The sequence below is a fragment of the Mixophyes fleayi genome, chromosome 11 (genome assembly GCF_038048845.1).
Source record: "Mixophyes fleayi isolate aMixFle1 chromosome 11, aMixFle1.hap1, whole genome shotgun sequence".
NCBI classification, from domain to species: domain Eukaryota; kingdom Metazoa; phylum Chordata; class Amphibia; order Anura; family Limnodynastidae; genus Mixophyes; species Mixophyes fleayi.
The window spans coordinates 33,283,855-33,298,379 of record NC_134412.1 but is presented as its reverse complement, the minus strand read 5'-3'; the positions used below and the strand labels follow the sequence as shown (position 1 = coordinate 33,298,379).

The 14,525-nt window shown below is 37.5% G+C and overlaps 1 protein-coding gene across 1 annotated transcript in view; it reads left to right on the top strand.

Moving 5' to 3' along the window:
* The window catches only part of SYNGR4 (synaptogyrin 4), a 154,323-nt gene that overhangs the window by 46,913 nt on the left and 92,885 nt on the right, over positions 1–14,525 (top strand). Inside the window, exon 2 of the mRNA XM_075191100.1 lies at positions 9,187–9,305. Coding sequence (XP_075047201.1) covers positions 9,187–9,305 — 119 coding nt within the window. The remainder of the gene's footprint in view (positions 1–9,186; positions 9,306–14,525) is intronic.

Genomic DNA, 14,525 nt, shown 5'->3' with positions numbered 1-14,525 from the left:
CACAGGAGAGTTGAAGTGAGCAGGAACTCTAGAAGTAACGGAGGCAGCGGATAGGAATCAGCTGAATGCAGACACGATGAACACAGGAGAGTCGAAGTGAACAGGAGCTCTGCAGCAGCAACGGAGGCAGCGGATAGGAATCAGCTGAGTGCAGACACGATGAACACAGGAGAGTCGAAGTGAACAGGAATCAGCAGGAGCTGAATACACGAGGAACACAGGAACACCTTCAGAGGCTCATGGGGAATGAGACTCCAAGATCAGGCAACCAGGTAATGATCACAGGTGGTTTAAATAGGGAGGGTTGCCTGATCATCCAATCAATTAAAAGCAACAGGTACTGAAGGTTTGATAAGGGCTGCACATGCGCAGACCCTCAGGATGGCGGACGGCCACGGTTCCTGAATACACGGGAAGTTCACTCACAGTCCGGTGAGTGACACTGCAGTCACATTGTTCTATGTTATATAGCTCACACACAAACAGGAGAGCTCCATTGCTCTATTGATAATTGTCATTGCTGAAATAGAAATAATAGGGCTGGCAAACTTGAGGGTAAATTTATCAAGCTGCGAGTTTTCCGGGGGGTTTGAAAAGTTTAAAGAAAAAAACACCTCTCAAATGAAGGTGATAATTTCTGTAGAAAAACATAAAATTGACAACATGCCATTCTACCCAAAATATTACCATGCATACCAGCATCAGCTAGCTCCCTTCTCTCAGCTAGATCTCAGCACCTGCAATCTACACTGTCATCATATTCACCCTCATCAGTGTGGACATCATCCTCAAATAATACTAATTCATTCCTGCTGGAATCCTCCATCTCAGAAGTCTGTGTACTTTGATGTAATTGCTGATAATGGCCTTCCTCATGGAATTTGTAGTTCATTTTACGGAAGAGCTGTCACGATTTTTGGGCAATTCTTTTAGACCAGACCAAATGTCAAAATGTTGTGCAGACTCATCTGCATGACCACTGGGTGTCTTGGGAAAGCTAAGTTTTTTCCTAGCAGCAATTTCCAGAGAAACTGAAGGAAGAGGTGTCATTGTGTCATGTACCAGTTGAGCTGTCAGCTTGCTGACCAGGGGCCTGATTCATTAAGGATCTTAAAGGAAGAGGATTCTTATTTCAGTCTCCTGGACAAAACCATGTTACATTGCAAGGGGTGCAAATGAGTATTCTGTTTTGCACATAAGTTAAATACTGCCTGTTTTTTCATGTAGCACACAAATACTTGATAGCTTATTTGTACACTGAAATTTAAAGTTGATATGTGTATGCTACATGAAAAAACAGGCAGTATTTAACTTATGTGCAAAACAGAACACTCATTTGCACCCCTTGCAATATAACATGGTTTTGTCCAGGAGACTGAAATAAGAATCCTCTTCATTTAAGATCCTTAATGAATCAGGCCCCTTGAGATCTCTTGAGATCTGGGTCAGTTGAAAGAAAGAGAAGGCATTCCATCTTGCACCACTTTTCTTTTCTGCCACTGCTGTGTGGCAATGTTTCCCAGATGTGCTATGAACTGCCGTGTGTTTGTGTGATTGCTCTGCCGCTTAGCATCCAGCCAGGTTGCTGCTGTCTTTGTTTGAAAGTGTATAAAAAAAAAATATTGTGACCTGTGAGGTGGTCAAAATTGACTGCAAATGACTTGAAATTAGTGTTATTGAGGTTAATAATAATGTAGGGGAAAAAAAAAATAATTATGTGGATTTTCTAAAAAAAAAATAGGTATTTTAGAAACAAATAGTGATCCAAAACCAAAACACGCAAGGGCGGTTTTACCAAAACACGAAGTTAATCCAGATCCAACGCCAAAACCAGAACACAAGGCTCAGTGAACATCTCTAGTGAAGAGTGAGAAGTCTTGTAAGGCAAGAGTGATTTGTAGTTACCAGAGACGTGGCGAGGAGCAGGTCAAAGGTAGATCTTAGAGGCGAGAGGGAGAGTATTTTGAGACGTAGGATGTGATGGAGTTGCTGAGAACTTTGTAGGAAAGGGTGAGTAATTTGATCTGTATTGTAGAGCATACTGCGGGGATTTACAAAGTGCATTGGCGGATGTGAAGAGGCAAGAGAAAAAGGTCTTGCTGCATTTAAAATGGATTGAAGTGGACATAGGTGGTAGAGGTAGTGCTTAAGAAAAAGGTGGTTCGATTGATGTTGAGGGAGATTTATGGTGGGTGGTGACTCTTGGGAGGAGGGAAGATGATAAACTTTACTTTAGACATGTTGAGCATGTTGTTTAGGTAGTATTGGGACATCCATGTGGAGATAGCAGGGAAGCGGTTTGTTACACAAGATAGTACAGAAGGGGAGAGATCAGAGGAGAACAGGTAGATTGAATTTTGTCAGTATAGAGGTGGTATTGGATGCCGAATAAACAAATTATTTCCCCAAGGGAAGAGGTGTAAAGTGAAAAAAGCAGAAGGCCAAGAACAGCTTCCTGAAGGATCCCAACAGATAAAGTAGAGGGAAGAATGTGCCAGAGGTAGAGACACTAAAGCAGCAGTTTGATAAGAAGTGAACCAGGAAAAAACACAAAGGCTAATGATGTGAAGGGTGTGCATTAGAAGAGGGTGAGCAACAGTACTGAAAGCAACAGAGAGGTCCAGGAAGATGACTATGGAGGAGTGACTGTTAGATTTTTTTGTAAGTAGATCATTAATCACTTTTGTGAGTGCAGTGTAAGTGGAATGTAAAGAACGGAAGCCTGATTGCAGATAGTCGACAATGGAGTGAGATGAGAGAAAGTGAGATAGCCGTTTGTACACAAGTCGGTCACGTAGTGTAGAAACAAAGGGGGGAGAGAAATAGGGCAGTAGTTTTAGAGAAATACTGGCAAGAGATATTTTTTTTAAGGATTTGTGAGATAAGATGAGAAGGAAATGTGCCAGTAGAGAGGTGCAGTTTGAAGAGGTGAGCTTGGAGGTAAAAGGTTCATTTTGTTCTAGTAAGGGCATTTTTGTATGGAAACTACAGAAGGTCCAGTTTGGGAGGCTGCCAGTAGAGGGAGATTAAACAAGATCTAAAATAATAACATTTACAGATTTCTGGGCAAAATCCACTCTAGTTATCCACCTGAACTTTCTCTTGACTCTAGGATGCTTAATTCTCTCCTCGAATCTGTATCCCTGAATGACATCTGGCAAGGAATTGCATGCTGTAAATACTATTTTAGAAGTTATCTAGTTTCAAATGACTTTACACCACTTTGGCCACTGTAGTTTAGGTCCTCTTCACTTATAGTTTTCACAATATCATGTGGTCAGATCATGCAATTATGGAGACCACTTTTGAGAAGTGGGCTTTTTGCAGGTAAGAGCATTTGGAAGTTTCACAAATATTTTTTTATGGCTTTGTGGGCAGAGATTAAGTAACCAAGACATTGGGACACTGTTTTGAAATATATCATCCAACGCAATCTGACAGAATGCACATTCAATTAGGTATATCTCATAGGCCTCCAGATTGAAGGATGAAGATTTTGTTAAGGACTTAGCTTGTTCCAAGCTCTTATGTGACTTTCTAATTGCTATAAACAGAACCCTTCTTCTGAGCTGCAACATGAAATTTAGAACCAGAGACCAGAGCTAAAAGACCTTTTTATCATATATGGCTGTTTTTGCACTGTCGTCATCAACAACATATATTTATATACTGCCAGCAGATTCCGTATCGCTTTACAATTGGGAACAAACAATAATAAAACAATACTGGGTACATATAGAGAGGTAAGAGAGCCCTGCTCGTAATCTTACAATCTAGGGGACAATGGTTTGATACAAAGGGTAAGTGCTACATCCTATTGCATATGTATGCAGCAAAAATGCAAAGGTCAAATGTATTTAGTGGGCTGTATGTTCAGTCACACAACTATGTTGGTCAGAGGTTTGTTGTCTTGCGTTAGCTTTGTAGAGGGTGGTAATAGAGTAACCTAGGGAGATTAAGAGGGTGATTGAGGAATATTATCAGATTGTCCGAAGAGGTGGGTTTTCAGAGAATGCTTGAAGATTTGAAGACTAGAGGAAAGTCTTATTGTGCAAGGGAGGGAATTCCACAAAGTGGGTGCAGCCCGAAAAAAGTCCTGTAACCGAGAATGGGAGGAAGTGATGAAAGTGGAAGAGAGACACAGATTTTATGCAAAACAGAGAAGTTGAGTTCGGAGATATTTTGAGACTAGTGAGGAGATGTATGTTGGTGCAATTTTGTTGATGACTTTGTATGTTAGTAGAAGAATTTTATATTGGATTTGTTGGAAAACAGGCAACCAGTTTAGAGACTGACAGCGACTCAGCAGAGGAAGAATGTTTTGCAAGGAAAATCAATCTAGCTACTGTATTCAAAATAGATTATAGAAGCTCGAGTCTCATTTTGTGAAGTCCAGTAGATGGGAATTGCAATAGTCAATGCGGGAGTTAATGAGTACATGAATTAAAGTTTTTGCAGTGTCTTGTGTGAGATATGTGCGTATTTTGGAAATGTTTTTTAGATCTATGCAGCATGATGTTAATACAGATTTCATGTGGGGAACAAAGGATAGTTTTGAGTCAAAGATTACACCTAGGCAGCTAGCTTGCAGGGTGGGATTTATGGTCATGTTGTCAACAGAAATAGAAATGTCAAACAGGAAGCTTCTATTGGTGGGTGGAAATATTATTAATTCTGTTTTTGAAAGATTAAGTTTGAGTTGGCGAGAGGACATCCAAGACTAAATGGTAGAGATACAGTCAGTAACGCGATACAACACAGATGGTGAGAGATCAGGAGAGGATAGATAAATTTGTGTGTACTAGAACTAAACAGGTCTAATCAGTGTCAGACTGGAGCATAAAGGACTCAAAAGGGAAACCAATGGTAGGATCCCACGTAACTGCATGCACCAGTGTGAAGTGTAATCAGCCCATGGAGGTGAGACTAACAGCACACTTAAATGAAAAATATATAGGTACATTATTCATTTTCAACGAAATAGGCAATTAGATGCTAAAAATGCTTTACTCTTATAAACTTATACATCATGAAATTGTAAAAGAAATACAGGTATGTAAAACATTAAACAACTTTTATTTTAAACAGATAAATATACAGGTGGAAGAATACAAACATAAATTATAAATACTTATAATTAACAGAAATAGAAACATTTAAGATCAGCTTTTAAAAAGTTAGCATGTAAATTAACAATCATTTTACTGACAGTTATGAACATCTATTTGTTTAGTGCTAAGAACATTGAATGCATTCATACATACCCCATGCATCTGTGAAAATAAAGTTGTTCTTGACCATTCTGCTTGTTAGCTAAGAGATTTTTTAAATACCCGCCTATACTATACCCTTCATTTACACTAATAGGTATTCTGTAAGTTACAGCAATACAGTCAATAGAGAAGCAATTTTTGGAGGAGGGAAGGTGAATGAGATAATTGATACATTTTCACAAATATGAAAATGTCCATTTCAGTAGTAGCAGAAATTATTCAAACAGTTCTTGGCCAATCAGTGGTCTCAAGTGATATTTTACTATTTTAAGCTTAGAAAAAACTTTCACAAGGTATCTGAGAACAAGCTACTGTAAATAGAGTACTCTGTAAAAAGATTTGCATATACAGCAGAATGTAAAATGCAATTAAATACAAATTAAATTAAATACAAACATGTGGTTTTCACCTTCAAAATCCCATGGGAATATTCTTTCTTGCAGTAGTCCAAATATAAATGTAATGCAAGTAGACTCCTTGGACTTCATATATTATAGCTACTAATTATCTAAGCACTGGAGGGGTGAATACACAATCAGCCAATCAGAAGCTGATAAATTGTGCTGCTGAGTCATTACCATCATTGTATATTGTTTCACCAGCACCCATACAATTTAAAAGTGTAATGAAGATGGTAGTGGCACGTTTCATAGGCTTTATTTTTCATATCACTGTATAATGTTACCTTATCATAACTTATTTTTTTGTCAAGAACAATTGTTTAAGGAAAATATGTTTTTAAGCAAATTTTGAAGCTGTACTTTTAAGTTGAACAATATCTACTTCTGCCAAGTGAGCAGCAGTTTTCATAGATTTTGAGGCTTATTTAGAGTAGGTTGCATTTCCACTCTGCTCATGTGTACCAAAAATCTATTGTATATAGTTTTTTTTCATATCCGATGACTTGCGTCTCCTTCCTCTTGGAGCAGTGAAGTGGAAGTAAGGAAGTGTGGGCTGAGTGCACTAAATACACTTATGTCACAATTATGTGAGCACGCCTTTACTGTACTCAGCTTTGTTAATACATTGTTGGAATGCCTTTACTCCACCCTGTCCCTCCCCTCGCCTGTTCCTACTCAAGCAACTTTATTTTTGATTTGTAAAGCCATGTGCCCTAGCTGGGAAATTAAGCACACTTGCACAGGTGTTCTCAAGCCACCTTGAAGCTGTTTTTGCACTGCACAGCAACATTTTAAATGTGTTAAACTTTGTAAATTACTTCCAAGTTCTATTTCCTTCCAATTCTCATTGCCAACTACCTCCTGGTTCTATTTCCTTCTAATTCTCCTTGCCTCGACAACTAAGTAGAATGTAAATCTCAGAATCATTAAGAAAACTGAATTACAATAAACAGATTCAATTAATTACTACAAAAAAATATTTATAGACCAGGATACCTCTTTGAATTCTGAAACATGTAGCACACATTCACTGGCCTAACAGAGCAAAGGTGTAAGACCAGGCACAGTTTCAGAGGCACCTTTAGGGGAGGGGAGAGGGGGTACCAGTGGCCCATAAACCTCTGTACACTTGAATAACAACAGTTCAGTGGTTTAGAAAGAGGAAAAACATTTTAGGAATCTCCTCCTCCTGCCTGCATTAAACAATTCTATAACACTTTGTCTGCAGAATAAAATCTATTTTTGTGGGGATCTGCCTATGTTGTAATGAACTTTGGCTTCAACAAAATGGCTGCTGTGATTGCTCTTACTTTTGGCTCTAGTGTATGTTTTTTATGTTCTGGCTATAGTGTTTCTGTGGCTTTAAGGAAAAGAAATTGCAGTAAAAGTAAGATGTTTGTGATATTCTGAAGTTGAGAGTGAAGCACTAGGTTAGTAACTGTAACACTACTTGAACTTTTTTTTAAAATTTTATTGGATGTTGGGTGGATTAGTATTATTATTTTTTGTATTAGCTTACTTTATGCCTCATTCTTTTTTTATTTATTTAACATAAGTTATTCCATTTATAGACATTGTTCTTTTCTAATTGTATTATGAGCGGTTCGGATTCCTTGAAATCCGACGTTGGAGATCCGAGTGAAACCGAGTCGTGACTCGGTTTTTCCCATCAAACTCGGATCTCAAAACAAGGTGAAACATCATTTCAATCAAATTTTTCTTTGCAAAACGCATGCTATATATATAGTCCTCCCTCGTTTTCTTCAGTGCCATTTTAGTGCAAACAGCGTGTATGTTAGCTGTAGTGCTCTGCTCATAAAGTAGCGTTAAGGGTGAACCAGGAACATAAGAAAGCAGTAGAATCCTGTCATTATTGTAAAGCAGTTCTGTAGAGAATAGTCAGCTCCAATAGTTTGCTGATCAATTGCTTTTCATTTCAATCTTAAATACACTTTACATAGACTAGTGGCTACTGGTTGTTGTTAATGCATTGCATATAAATAATAGTACTAGAAAGTATACACAGAATGAGTTAGATAGATATATTATTTTGAACTAACTAGTATATTTATTTATTTGAAAAAAACAGTGGGCTTTTGCTGTCAGACTATTAGCATCAGAATCCAAAAAACAAACAGATTTCTTTCTTTTAAACTTGAAAGTTTTCTAGTGAAAGTAATCTTGTGTGAGGCAGTGATAACTGAAATAATTTAGAAAAAAACTGGGTGTTTCCGTGTGAGATTCAACAGCAATTGCACACCCTAAAAAAGGCCATATATTATTATATTCTAATCTTTTCTATTTTTCAATACTTTTATATGCTCTGTGCCATAATGCAGCCCGTCTGAATCAAACCAGGGGACTCGTATATATTCATGGGGAGGGAGGGAGGAAAAACCATTACCCCAGAGTAAACTTTGTCCAACCCTGAGGTAAAGGGGACTGCCCGAGTCCTGCAGCAGAGACGGTTTCCAAGAAGGGGTGTACTTACTCTGACCCCAGGGCAACATTGATGCCTCAAACTGCTACTGCGTCCCGGCTAGTGACAGGCAGCTGGGGCGCGGAGCTGTAATTAAATTATTACTGCCTCTTGAGTGGATGTGGGGTGTGCTCTTGGCCCCTTTTCTCCTTTCTCCGTGCCACCGATTCCTGCTTTTAAGCTTTTACTACATTGAGTTATCATCTGTGGGCATCTGAGTACCTGTGAGTATGTCCAACTCTACAGGAAAGGTAGATGCTATAGGTGATGACCTCTCCTGCTAGTTCTAAAAGCTTATGACATTTACTAGGAAGTTGTAACATCCTGGGACTAGTGGTATAATTGCAATCTTACCTTCCACTGTTTTGGTATTAGATGTTAGCTGACTCGCTTTGCTCTCTCCGCGACCATTTTTATTTAAATAAAAACTATGAGCTTTTGTCAAATTTACATTAGTATCCCAGTGGTTATTTATTTATTCAATTACAGTAATAGTAAGTTTGAGCATATGAAAGGGAGATATCAACACTATTCAGTTTATTATTTTTTGAATTGAATCAGAGAAAGCAAATGCAATGATGGCAAAGTTACAAAATCCTTCATTAAGACAGCTTGCTATAGACTTTGGCTAACATTGGTGAAAATCGGGACCGTTGTGAAGGGATCATTAGAAAATAGACTGGAAATGAATGTTATTAATGCTATAAATAGTAATATATGAGCAAAAAACAACTCAAAATAACATTATTTTATCAATTGTTCACAATTTTTAATTAAATCCATATCCAAAATCAAAACCTTTCACATTTGCTCAACAACATCGGTAGCAAACCCGAAACACAAAGTTGGGTTAAAACCGACACCTGAGGGACACCTGAATTATTATTGCAATATATATCCCCCAAAACCAAGCATTTGGAAACCCCCTGTAGAAATCCAGGTTTGCCTTTTATGTTTGGAAGCAAAAACAAAAAACATCTTTCTCAAGCTTGTCACCCCCTTCAAGAATGTTTTTATTTATTTTTCTTTACAGAATTTTGCAGGAAGAAGATGCAAGCATTGAAGTGTTTTCCTTCTCTTGGACAGATCACGAGCAAGCCATTATTTGAGTTCATTTTAAGACCTCGCACAATAACAAGGATTGTCTCTTGGGTGAGAAATTTAAACATCTGATTTTGCACTACACAGGGAGGATTTTTCTGTAAGCCATATGAACCAATCAAGTATGCTCCTATTATTCTAAATTATCAAAGGGACATTTTAGGGGAGGGAAAGTTTTAAAATGGCAATCTAATCTGTTTTTGAATGACATTAGCATATATATTGCAAATAGTGCCTGAACACTTGCTAAATATAGATTGATTTTACCCTCTAAATGAATATTCTGCACCTAGTTTAGTACTGTCATGATTTTTACATTTATTTTGGGTCCCTTTTAGATTTCTTGGTGGCAAGTGATGTGTACCACCTCAAGCAACTTAGAATTGCATTCCAAATATAACAGAGTATCTGAGATAAACAAGCAAACATGAATTCACTTTTCAAAAGTATCATGTTAAAAGTTTAGTTCCATACATTTTTAAAATATGTTCGGATAGTCAAACAGATCTGTAATAGAAGTCTATCTTATTGTCTTTCCTTAAAAATTAAAATTCCTTTCACTGCTCAACATGTTTATAAGAACCCAAACTTAAATTTCTGAGCATTGTTCCTTCACTGCACATCATGCTTATAAGAGCCCAGTAACCTTGAAACTACTAGAGATAATATTAAGAGCACATCTTCTATTATGAGAACATTAATTAAATATTAACATTAGTTTATATATATATATATCTTTGTAACATATAATATCGTACTCGACCATTATGGCTACCTGCATCTAAATCAAGTTATTCTCATGTTAAATGTCAATTTTCTTCATGCCCCGTTCTCAGTGCCACCAAAAGTATTGCTGTGATAAAACCAGTTAAAAGTATTTTAATTATTATATTTCCAGTCACGCTAAGTGAGCAGTAAATGACCATATTGCCATATATAGTCTTTTATCTTTAGGTTATATCTCATTCCACACCAATGTGATGTTTTAGCAGAAAAAGTATTACTAATAAAGATATTTAAAAGTTATGTTTTTTTTACTGATAATAATGAAAGTGTAGATAGTATTTCTACTGTAAGATTCATCTTTATAATTCCCAGTCTTCCTGGGACAGACTAACCACAACTATTGGTATGTAAGTAGAAACTGTTTGTGATTTTATCCTACTATTTTCACTAGTTTATTATATGTTATTTTTGTAACCATTTTGTTATATGCACTCTAACCTTTTTATTTAATGAATTCTATTTCTGTGTTCAAATTCAAAATTGACCACTGTTACTAAATTAATATTTTTTGTTTGGTTAAAAGTCACTGGTGGTGACTGTTTACTTAAGTACAGTTGAAGTGTCCTAGAGGCAAAGTTTGGTTAATTGTGCCTAGTCTCTTGGTATCCTGTAAGGCAAAATAACCTACAAAGTAGTGGCAGGTTGTATTAACACATTAACTTCCACATACATCTCAGGAAAGGTCAGTAACCTATCCATGTCATCTTGTCACATTCCTTTTTTTACAGAATGTCTCAATACATTTTGAGAAATGAGCATAAGCACATTATAAAATGTGTCATAGGCTGCTTGTGGAGTAAAGGTGTTGTTAGTAAAGAGGTTTAAATTCTCTTTTCTTCTAACTACACCATCAGCCTGCTATGATGTCAAAGTTTTTTTTAAAGTATTATAAAGTACATTTCAGAGGTAAAAACATAAACAAATGTATATAAATGTTACTATGGCATTATATATATATATATATATATATATATATATATATATATATATATCTATAGTAGCTGTCCACATAAGTCTGCACGCCTGCACAGAAGTGGGAGCAGAAGCTGTCTGTAAAATATCGTTCCCAAACACACCTGAAGAGGAACGTGCATTCTTCTAATGAAGTGAACTTGAAAAAATATTGTTTTGTTGATTTTCTCAGATGTGTAGTGCCTCAATAAATAAAATTTTCATGAACCACTCAAAACTGAAAGCTCTTGTAGCAGATGATCCAATCATGGTCTCAAAATATTACTTTTTGCAGATATTTTTCAAAAATGTAAAAATATGGCTTTTTGAAAAAATCTTAAATTTTGATTTTGAAAATTTTACATTTTTAATTTTTATTGAAATATACTACTGATTAATATATCATATGAAAAGCCATAATAAGAGGTTTAAAACGAGACCTTGCCAACTCTCTAGCTCCATCAGGTGATCTACAAATGCAATTTAAACGAAATGTTAAAAGCTAATTTTTCTTTTAAAAAGAGAAGCTTTAAAGGCATTTAACTTCAAAACCAGTGTACATATCAGCCAAAGATTTTGAGGTTTTCTTTACACACATGGTAGCATTTACTATACCAAATTTCATTACAATCTGAAACGGTAAGTTTGAAACCTGTGTTGATTTGATGTGAAATGACCCATTAGTGGAGTCTGAAAAAGTATATTAGTTCACAAAGAAGACAAAGAAATATAAAGAGAAAAAAGCAGAAGGCCAGGAACAGAGCCTTGACCAATCCCAAGTAAAAGAGAGAGTGAAGGGGATCATGTGTCAGAAGTAGAGACAATGAAAAATCATTCAGAAAGGTTGGAGGTGAATCAGGGGAGAAACAGTGCTGCAAAGGCCAAGTGAGTGATGGGTGTGCAGGAAAATATAATGGGCAATTGTATCAAAAGTGACAGAAAGGTCAAGGAGAATGAGAAGGGAGAAGTGACACTTATACTTAGCTGTGAGAAGACCATTGGTCACGTTAGTGAGGTCAGTCTCAGTGGAGTGTAGACAGTGGAAGCCTGATTGAAGAAGGTCAAGGAGTTAGTAAAATGAGATAAAGTGGTTTAGGTGGTTTTAGATAAACAGTTCAAGTAATTTGAGAGCAGAGGAGAGAACAGATAGTTGAAGAGAGATGTAGGGTTGAGATATTGTTTCTTGAGGATAGCAGAGATTTCCGCATGTTTGAAGTCAAAAGGGAAAGTCCAGTTGAGAAGGACAGAATGAGGAGGTGTGCTAGTGGTGGACAAATGGTGGGGAAAAATAGCAAAAGAAGTGAGAGAAAATGTGATCCAGGGGACAGGTTGTGGTGGAGGAGAGAAATGTGAATAACTCATCCCCAGTAACGGGAGAAAAAGTACTGAGGGTGGATAGGGAAGTAGAGGAGAAGGTGGAGTGCAGGATTTGGCAGAAGGAGATTTATTGATGATAGTGTTGATTTTGCCTGTGAAGTAGGTGCCAAATACGAGAGCAGTGAAGGAAGGGGTGGAGGTGAAGGGCATAGAAACGTGTTGCACCATCAGCCTGCTGATGCTGACAGACTGGGTGAAGTTTAGGTACATAAAGTAGGTTTGCTTGCCATGAGAGAGAGGGCACTGTAGTAAGAAGGAAGCATACATTTGCAGTGGATGTACTCAATGTTAGAATGAGATTTTATCCATTGGTGTTTTTTGGTACAGGTGTCTGGGTTGGAGTTTCAATTGCTAGAGATGATTTTAGGTAGGTACATCTGTCTCGTCTATGGCTGTGGTGAGTGTTCCATTTTGGAAAAAAATCGCCATGTAGGTGCAAGACAAGGTATTAATAGGAGAGAGAGGAGAGGTACAAGTGATGCTCAGAAGAGAATTGTAAGATCAGCAGTTAATGGTCAGTATGTGTACATGTTCATAATGTCTACACACTTCAATGGTGGACATGTAAAATGTAGACAGGGTTATAAGGTCAGCATTCAAAGTTTGTTATGAACCCCACAATCAGCGACTGATAACCTCTTTACAGAACCTATGGTGCAGGATGTTTTTGCCATTAACAGCTGCCTTTTCCGGAACCACAATGTCCATTGGTAATCGGATGCCCCCCGGACTTGATCCCAGTATTGTATAGTTGTTATCAGCCATGTGTGAGGTAGAGTCAGGTAAACTTACAGCCATGGGGCACATGAAGATAAAACAGGACAGACTGGACACAAAAAAGAATAGTCAATTGGCAGGCGTGTCAGAGGGCAGGGGAGGTGCACAGGGTCAATAAACAGGCAGGGCCTGATTTATTAAGGAAAGTAAAGCAAACAAATTATGTAACTTTGAACCTTGGCAAAACCATATTGTTTTGGAGGGGGGAGGTAAATTTAAAATGTGAGGACAGATTTATAATTGGGGTAGAGGATGTCCTAGATCAACTTTAAATTTCGGTGTACAACTTAGCTATTAAGCATTTTTGTGCTACATGAAAAAACAGACAGTATATATCTTATATGCAAAATAATAAACTAATTTGCACCCCTCGCATTGTAACATGGTTTTGTCCAGGAGAAAACATACTTATTTTTTTGCCTTACTTTGCTTAAAGAATCAGACCGTCAAAGAGTGTAAGGGCAGGCAGAGATCTAACGGCAAGATCCAGTAAAATAGCCAAGGTCGAATATACTGAATCCAGAAGATATACTAATTTATATATAACAAAGGTACAGGAACTAGCCTAGCTAAACCTAACACCAGCAAGGCAAAAATTGTATTTCTATGTAGGTCCTGGCCAATCAGCTGCTGGATAGAAATAATGTGATCAAGAAGTTTTGACAGATCAGCTGCTGGGTAGAAATGATGTGAGCAGAGAGTGTTGCCTGATCAGCTGCTAGGTAGTGAGCAGTAATGAGTCTTGCAAGAGCTGATAAAATCAGCTGCCATGTGAAACCCTCTATTAGCAACTTAGAAATTAAGGCGAGTATGGTTGCTTAGCATCTTCCAGCACACAACAATTCTGACATACAGCAGAATCTGGAATGGATTGTCAGACAACAGAGCAGCAAAAACATAACAAAATGTCAACATTAAGCAGTAGATTTAAAATGACTATACATGTTAAAAAAAACCTGGAAGAAATGTAAAAAAAAACCCCCACTGTGGTCCCACCCCAAACAGTTTAATCAACCATTGTGCTACCAGCCTAGGCTGGTACAAACATATCAGGGGACCAAATGTGTGGTGTCCCCCATAATTTACTATTACCAGCACTAGGCTTTGCCAGTATGGGCTGGGGGAACTATAGCCCCGGGCTGGTGAGTATGGGGCTGTGTTCCCTAGAGAGATCGGGTTGTCAAAAAAAAAAGCACTGATTTCAAGCCCTGGGAAATCCCCAAGTTATAAATATGACAACTGATACTAAGAGCTCATTTTGCGGCGTAGCTCTTAGGAGCTAGTCTTGCGTCGTCTATTAGGGTTTTTAATTTTGACAAGGATCTCTGGATTTATAATAGATGAAGACCCTGGACCTAGATGATAAATAAAGAGGAGGGA